At 48.9% G+C, this 8,510-nt stretch overlaps 1 protein-coding gene across 1 annotated transcript in view; it reads left to right on the plus strand.

Annotated features, from left to right (window-relative positions):
* Positions 1 to 11: 11 nt before the first annotated feature.
* Positions 12 to 8,510, plus strand: part of Zgpat (zinc finger, CCCH-type with G patch domain) — a gene marked incomplete at its 5' end in the record, with an annotated part of 19,469 nt that continues 10,970 nt past the window's right edge. The window contains 2 exons of the mRNA XM_013030384.1: positions 12 to 517; positions 3,551 to 3,684. Of these exons, the coding sequence (XP_012885838.1) occupies positions 12 to 517; positions 3,551 to 3,684 (640 nt within the window). The remainder of the gene's footprint in view (positions 518 to 3,550; positions 3,685 to 8,510) is intronic.

An 8,510-nucleotide genomic window follows, 5' to 3' on the forward strand; every position in this document is an offset into this window, starting at 1 on the left:
CGGGCCTCGGCCCCGGCCCCGACGCGGCCGCCGAGGCCGACCTGCGCCAGCTGCAGGGCGACCTGAAGGAGCTGATCGCGCTGACCGAGGCCAGCCTGGTGTCCGTCAGGAAGAGCAAGCTGCTGGCGGCGCTGGAGCCGGAGCCCGCGGCCCGGGACGATGCCGAGTACCTGGCTTTCCAGAAGGCCATCGCGGAGGCGGCGGAGGCTCCCGCCGCCCCCGGGGCCGACCTGGAGACTGTCCCCGAGGGGGAGGCCAGGCCAGAGCCCACCACCCCTGGGCGGGAAGAGGGGGAGGACCGAGACCCGGAGGAAGAGCTGAGCGGTGCCAAAGTGAACGCGCCCTACTACAGCGCCTGGGGAACCCTGGAGTACCACAACGCCATGGTGGTGGGCGCGGAGGAGGCCGAGGACGGCACCGGCTGCGTGCGCGTTCTCTACCTGTACCCCACCCACAAGTCCCTGAAGCCCTGCCCGTTCTTCCTGGAGGGAAAGTGCCGCTTCAAGGAGAATTGCAGGTAAAGCCCTTGCTGCCCTCATGTCGCCCCCGGGATACGGACACGGGACCGAATCGCCATGGCCCTCTCCCTGTTGGGTCGCCTCGTGCTGCCCCCTCTACCCAGTGGAGTGGCGGGCAAGGTTTTACAGCACTGTTCTCCATCAGGTACTTGCTTCCTTAAAGGGGGCTTTCTTGAGTAGATAAAGAAAACTGGAGGGGTTGATGGTGAGAATACAGCCCCAGGCCCATCATTAGCTTAATTCTTTAGAGTGAAACGTTTAGTTTTTACTTGTGCCAGTATGGCTTGAACTCAGGGCCTGGAGACTGTCCCTTATCTTTTTCTTGTTTTTTTTTTTTTTCTTTTGGTTGGTCATGGGCCTTGAACTGTGGGCTTGGGCGCTGCCCCTGTGCTCTTCAGCTCAAGGTGAGTGCTCTCCCACTTGAGCCACAGCGCTACTTCGGTTTTCTAGTGATTTATTGGAGGTAAGAGTCTCACGGACTTTCCTGCCTGGGCTGACTTTGAACCGTGATCCTCAGATCTCAGCCTCCTGAGTAGCTAGGATTACATGCGAGAGCCACCAGTGCCTAGCTTTGTCCCTTATCTTTTTAACCCAAGGCTGGCACTGTACCATTGGAACTACATTTCTGGCTTTATGCTAGTTAATTGGAAATAGGAGTCTCCTGGACTTTCCTTTTCAGCCTGACTTGGAACCACAATCCTCAGATTTCACCTTCTTCAAGTAGCCAGGATTACATATGGATAGATGAACTTCTTTAGCACCTCAGCCTAAAACAACTCTGCAAAAATAACTAAGACCGGGGCTGGGAAGGTGGCTCAGTGGTAGAGCACTTGCCTTGCATGCATGGGGCCCTGGGTTTGATTCCTCAGCACCACATAAGCAAAAAGAAAAAAAACCCTGAAGTGGCGCTGTGGCTCAAGTGGTAGAGTGCTAGCCTTGAGCTGAAGAGCTGACCCAGGCCCAGAGTTCAGGCCCTACGACCAGACCAAAAAAAAAAAAATAAGACCCTTATGACAAGCAGTTCTTGTTCTGTGGCTCACCCTCTTAAGTGTCACAGTGGGTAAACTTGGCCGTTTTCTTTTTTTGGGGGGGGGGAGTGGGGCCTGAACTCTGGGCCTGGGCGCTGTCCCTCAGCTCTTCAGCTCAAGGCTAGCGCTTTACCACTTGAGCCACAGCCCCACTGCTAGCTAATTTGGTGGTTAACTGGAGTCTCGTAGACCATTCTGCCCAGGCTGGCTTCAAACTACAATCCTCAAATCTCAGCCTTCTGAGAAGCTAGAATGACAGGCGTGAGCCACAGTGCCTGGGAAAGTGGGACACATTCTTTTATCCTCAGTGGAATGGGACTTTGCAGCCCTAATCTCTGTGCTTGGAGAGCACACTCTCACTGCTAGTGGTGCCATTGGGTCATTAGCGTGCCCTGGGCACCTAAGACAGTGAGGTGTGAGAAGGAACTCTGCGGAATGCCGGCCTGGGGGGAGGCAGAGACTCTGGTGGGAGTTCCCCAAGCCTTCCCCGCTGTGTCTCCCTCTCCCCCACTTGCCGATTCTTTCCTTGTAAGACAGCCCTGGCTGTGTCATGCAGCGAATGCTAGCCCTCAGCTCCTCTTGCAGAGTTAAGATAGTTTCCTGTCTGAAATAATGGTGTATAGTGCTGGTTGGTGGTTAGTTTTTTATGTCTTTATTTGGTGAAGTTAACAGTCCCAGTCTTGTGTCTGTCCCCATGTTTCCTCTTCATTCAGGCTTGGTTTTGGTTTTAAATTTACTGTTGCACTGATGTCTAAAAGTCACAGCACCAGTGTAATAACTGGGGTCTTCTAGTTTTTATTTTGTATTTTCAGACATACTCTAACGTATTTGTGAGGTTATATATCATAACCCAGGTTAGCCTCAAACTCCTGGTTTTCCTGCTTCAGCCTCCTAAGTAGTAGGATTACAGGTGTTTGCCAGCACACCCAGCTTTCCTAGTGTGTGGGGGGGGGTTGGGGGGGTTGGTGTGGTCAGTGATAGGACTTGAACTCAGGACCTGGGCACTGTCCCTGAGCTCTTTTGCTCAAGTCTAGTTATACCACTTTGAGCTATAGCTCTACTTCTGGTTTTCTGGTGGTTAATTGGAGATAGGAGTCTCATGGACTTTGCTCCCCAAGGGTGGCCTCAAACTGTGATCTTCAGATCTCAGCCTCCTGAGTAGCTAGGATTACAGGCCTGAGCCACCAGCACCCGGCTTCTTCAGTTGTTTTGAGGAGGAATTAGTATGTGTACACCTACCTCCATCCTCCAATGTATCTGTTGGTGTCTGAGACCTAACATTTGAAGAGGCCGCAGAAAGCTCTTAGACAAAGTAGCTGCTGTTCATGATAGCCTAGCACATGGTGAAAGAGAAGCCAAGTGTGTGCACATGTATGTGTGTTAGAGTATGCATTGTTTAGCATGTGTATAAGTGTGCATTTAGTGCACATGCATGCTGCACATTTGTTTTGTAAGAGTATGCATATACTTGTGTGTTCTACGTGTGTTTGCATGCAGTGTATAAGAATGTGTGCATATGCACAAGTTTGCATGTTTGTGTCTGTGCAGGTGTGTTATATATGGGTATATGTGTGAAACTTTATGCTATGTATGCATGGAAAGTATGTGAGAGTGCTGGGAAGGTGGCTCAGTGGTAGAGCGCTTGCCTCGCGTGCATGAGGCCCTGGGTTCAATTCCCTCAGCACCACATAAGTAGAAAAAGCCGGAAGTGGCGCGGTGGCTCAAGTGGTAGAGCGCTAGCCTTAAGCTTAAGAGGTGAGGGACAGCATCCAGGCCCAGAGTTCAAAAGTATGTGAGAATGTAAATATACCATATATGCACATGTAAGTGAAAGTGTATGCGTGTGTGAGGAGTTCCTGTGTGTGTGTGACAATGAACTTATCTGAGTGTAAGGGAGGAAGTGTGTGTGTGCGTGTCTCCCTCCCTCTGGGCAAGGCTCTGGCGATGGTGGCCATGCTCCTAGAGGGCTGCATCTGAGCTGCCGTCTCCTGCGGCTGTCTGCAGGTTCTCCCATGGACAGGTGGTCTCTGTGGATGAGCTGCGGCCTTTCCAGGACCCAGACTTGAGCTTGCTACAGGTGGGCTCTGCTTGTCTGGCCAAACACCAGGATGGCCTCTGGCACCCAGCACGGATCACAGGTGAGGCTGCCTTCATAGTCTCCCTGATGAGCTTCATATGGCTACTCCTTAGCTCCTCTGGGTTGGGTGCTGGGCTCCCACGTGGGCCTAAGAGGAACAAGTTTGCTCTCAGTCTCAGCCCTCCCCTCTTCCCTCCGTTTCTCCCACAGTCCCACCTGTCAAAGATGTTAACCTAGCCAGGCGCTGGTGGCTCACGCCTATAATCCTAGCTACTCAGGAGGCTGAGATCTGAGGATCGCAGTTCAGAGCCAGCCAGGCTAGAAAGTCTGTGAGATTTTTTTTTTTGGGGGGGGGTCCAGTCATGGGCCTGAACTCTGGGCCTGGGCGCTGTCCCTCAACTATTCAGCTCAAGGCTAGCGCTCTACCACTTGAGCCACAGTGCCACTTCCGGCTTTTTTCTTTTTTGCTTATGTGGTGTTGAGGAATGGAACCCAGGGCCTCAGGCATGCAAGGCAAGCGCTCTACCACTGAGCCACCTTCCCAGCCCCAACTTGGCCATTTTCAAAATCTGATGATATTGTAGCTGAGTCTAGCCATCTACACTCCCCTCCAGGCCCTCTCTGTCCTCACCCTGCTAACATCTGTACCACAGCTCGCATGGGCTATACAGGCACTTGCTCACACTCAGTTCCAGCCTAGCCATCTATACTCCCCTCCAGGCCTTCTCCTCACTCTGCTAACACCTGCACCACAGCTCGCATGGGCTATACAGGCTCTTGCTCACACTCAGTTCCAGCCCCTTCAGCAGGACCAGGCGCTGTTCACTTAGGAGGCATCTTTCGTCAGCTAGGGTGAAAGGGGCACATTCCTCATAATTTGGATTCCCAGTGGTGCAGTTCATAAATACAAGGGAGGATAAATACTATTTGTATCTTGTTTACTTACTTTCCAAGATTATGAATTGATATTCATTCTAGGAAGGTGATGAATTAGTTATTTAAAAGACATAATATTGGGGCTGGGAAGGTGGCTCAGTGGGAGAGCGCTTGCCTTGCATGCTTGAGACCCTGGGTTCGATTCCTCAGCACCACATAATCAGAAAAAGCTGGAAGTGGCGCTGTGACTCAAGTGGTAAAGCACTAGCCTTGAGCTGAAGAGCTGAGAGACATCACTCAGGCCAGAGCTCAGGCCCTATGACTGACCAAAACAAAAAAGAACACCCATAATATTCTGCCAGGCATTGACTTACGCCTGTAATCCTAGCTTACTCAGAAGGCTGAGATAATGAGGATTGCAGTTCGAAGCCAGCTCAGGCAGGCAAGTCTATGAGACTCTTACCTCCAATAAACTGCTCAAAAAAAGTTTAAAGTTGGATCAAATAGTAAAGCACTAGCTTTGAGCAAAAAGCTTAGGGACAGCACTCAGGCCCTGAGTTCAAGCCCTTGGACTGGCACAAAAAAGTATCAGTGGCTCAACCTGCAATCCCAGCTGCTCAGTAGGCTAAAATCTGAGGATTGGCTGTTCAGAGCCAACCTGGACAGGAAAATCCATGATATTCATATCTCCTATTAACTAGCAAAAAGCTGGAAGTGGAGTTGTGGCTCAAGTGCTAGAGCTACAGCCTTGAATGAAAAAGTTAAGGGACGGTTTCCATGCCCTGAATTCCAGCCCTATTACCTGTGTGCCTGCCTATGTCTGTATAATCCCCTACTGGGCAAAGTTGTACATACCTGCAATCCCAATACTTAGGTGGCTAAAGCAAATGGATAACGAATTCATAGCCTTCTGACCCTGGATTATTTACATGTGTTTGATTCCATTACAGTTTCAATCTTTAGAGTCACAGATTGTCCCAGTTATAGCCTGTGGGTAGAATACTCTCAGCAAGTTACTTCCTGCCCAGATCTGTTGTGGAAGTTTTTAGAAGCCTTGGTTTCACTTGATATGAAGGGGCATTTAAGACCCCCCCCATGTGGGTACCACCTTGCCGATTGTCATCAGCCAGTTATCATTTTGGGTCTTTTCAGGAAATATCCGTGGATACAGTGTACTTGTAAGTACACATGCATAACTATTTCATGAGTTCACACAGATATTCCCAGTTCAAGTGAATGGTGACTGTATTTACACTCAATCTCTGCTGGTCCCATGTTTTTCTCTCCCCACCCATTCCTGGTTCATAGGTCTATGAGGTAAGGGCTCCAGCTGTTCTATAACAGCTTGCTTGTTTTATCCACTGTATGTACACGACAGTCTCAGAATAGCAGCATTCATGCCTCTATGTCCAGTTGTGGTGGAGAGTACTGTTAGAAGTGGGGTATTTTGGTTTTGTATTTTTTGTTTCATGGGGCTTACTCAGAGGCCCTGGGTGCTATCCCTGAATTCCTTTGCTCAAGGCTAGCATTTGCCCCTTTGAGCCACAGCTCCACTTCTGACTTTCTGATGGTTAATTGGAGATAAGTCTCCTGGACTTCCCTGCCCCAGCAGCTGGCTTGGAACTGTGATCCTCAGATCTCAGCCTCCTGAGTAGCTAGGATTGCAGGTATGAACCACCACTGCCAGGCTAGAAGTGTTTTTATATAACCCTAATTACCTCTACAATGTTTACCATGACTTGTTGGAGCTTCTTTCAGGATGAGCTCAAGGGAGTAATACCTGGTAATCTGGCTTGTTGAAAGATTTTATGTTGCCAGGCACCAGGCGCTGGTCATTGTCATCCTAGCTACCAAGGAGGCTGAGATCTGAGGATCACCATTCAGTGCCAGCCCAGGCAGGAAAGTCAGACTTTTATCTCCAGGAAACTGCTCAGAAAACCGGAAGTGGCGCTGTAGCTCAAGTGGTAGAGCACTGGCCTTGAGCTGAAGGGCTGAGGGACGGTGCCCAGGCCCAGAGTTCAAGTCCCACGACCAACCAAAAAAAAAAAAAATGTTCACAATATTTGAAGGTCAGTTTTGTTTTCTGGCCCCAAAGGTTAGTTTTATTGGGTATAAAAAATTGCCTCACATTTTTCTCTCTATATTAAGTTCAGTGGTTTTACATTTTGCTGTGGGTTAATTCTCAGTTTATACTCTTTCAATAAGTAATTCTAGGGGCTGGGAAGGCGGCTCAGTGGTAGAGTGCTTGCCTTGCATGCATGAGGCCCTGGGTTTGATTCCTCAGCACCACATAAGCAAAAGGCTGGAAGTTGTGCTGTGACTGAAGTGGTAGAGTGCTAGCATTGAGCTGAAGATCTGAGGGACAGCGCCCAGGCCCAAAGTTCAAGTCCCATGACTGACAATAAATAAACAAATCCAAATGTTTTTTATTTAGAAACATTTAAGAACATTTTCTTCCATTGTACTAAGTCATAATGTGTTTTGCATTCCATGTTAATTCACCTATCTTTAAAATCTTTGTTACTTTCTTTTTGGTACTAATGTTTGAATTCAGGGCTTCACACTTGCTTGCTCTGCTGATGCCTTACCACTTAAACCATGTCTCCAGCACTGTTTTTTGCTGATTATTTTTGGAGATGAAGTCTTTGACTCTTCTGCTTTGGCAGTGAGTCACTGGCGCCAGGGTTCACTATTAGGGCAACATGTATATAGCATGTGGCCCATTTTAACCATCTTTAGATAGGCAGTAACAGTGACGTTCATAGTGTTATATACTTTTATCACTACAATTTTTTTGTTTTGTTTTGGTCATGGGGCCTGAACTCTGAGCCTGAGGGCTGTCCCTCACTCAGCTCTTCAGCTCAAGGCTGGCACTCTACCACTTGAGCCACAGCGCCACTTCCAGCTTTTTTTATGAGGTGCTGAGGAATCGAACCCAGGGCCTCATACATGCAAGGCAAGCGCTCTGTCACTGAGCCACCTTCCCAGCCCCTCATCGCTACTATTTTTAGAACGTGTTCATCCCCAATTAGGAACCCTGTGCCCATTAAGAAATAGCTCTCAGGGGCTGGGAAGGTGGCTCAGTGGTAGAGCGCTTGCCTTGCATGCATGAGGCCCTGGGTTTGATTCCTCAGCACCACATAAATGGAAAAAGCCAGAAGTGGCGCTGTGGCTCAAGTGGTAGAGCGCTAGCCTTGAGCTCAAGAGCTGAAGGTCAGAGCCTAGGTCCAGAGTTCAGGCCCCACAACTAGCAAAAAAAAAGAAAAAGAAAGAAAAAAAGAAATAGCTCTCAGTACCTCTGTCTCCCAAACCTTGAGAGCATCAACTTTGTCTCTGAACTCACTGAGCTCTAGAGTATATGAATTAAGCAACCCTGTTCCAAAAATCTGAAACTTCCTGAGCCTTGACATGGTGCCACAAGTGGGAGATTCTAACCAGACCTCATGTGACCGGTCTCATGAGGCCACCCTAAAAGCAGTGTAAAAGGTTCTTGAGGCTGTGGGTATAAACTTTTTATGTCTCATGATATATATGAAAATATTCCCCCCAACTCTGAAATCTGAAATGCTGATATCAAGTTTTTCAGAAAAAGAACACTGAAATTATGCCAAATTTTAAGTCTTCAGAAATTTCCAAAGATTCATAGCAATTTGGCCAATTACTCTATGTATGTTGAAAGGGATATTTCTGGGACACTTTTTTTTTGGTCAGTTGTAGGGCTTAAACTCAGAGCCTGGGTACTGTCCCTGAGCCTTAAGGCTAGGGCACTACTGCTTGAACCACAGTGCCACTTCCAGCTTTTGAGTGGTTAATTGGAGATAAGAGTCTCACAGGGGGCTGGGAAGGTGGCTCAGCGGTAGAGCGCTTGCCTTGCATGCATGAGGCCCTGGGTTCGATTCCTCAGTACCACATAAGCAAAAAGACAAAAAAGCCGGAAGTGGCGCTGTGGCTCAAGTGGTGGAGCGCTAGCCTTGAGCTGAAGAGCTGAGGGACAGTGCTCAGGCCCAGAGT

Source organism: Dipodomys ordii, unplaced genomic scaffold, assembly GCF_000151885.1.
Source record: "Dipodomys ordii isolate 6190 unplaced genomic scaffold, Dord_2.0 Scaffold129, whole genome shotgun sequence".
NCBI lineage: Eukaryota > Metazoa > Chordata > Mammalia > Rodentia > Heteromyidae > Dipodomys > Dipodomys ordii.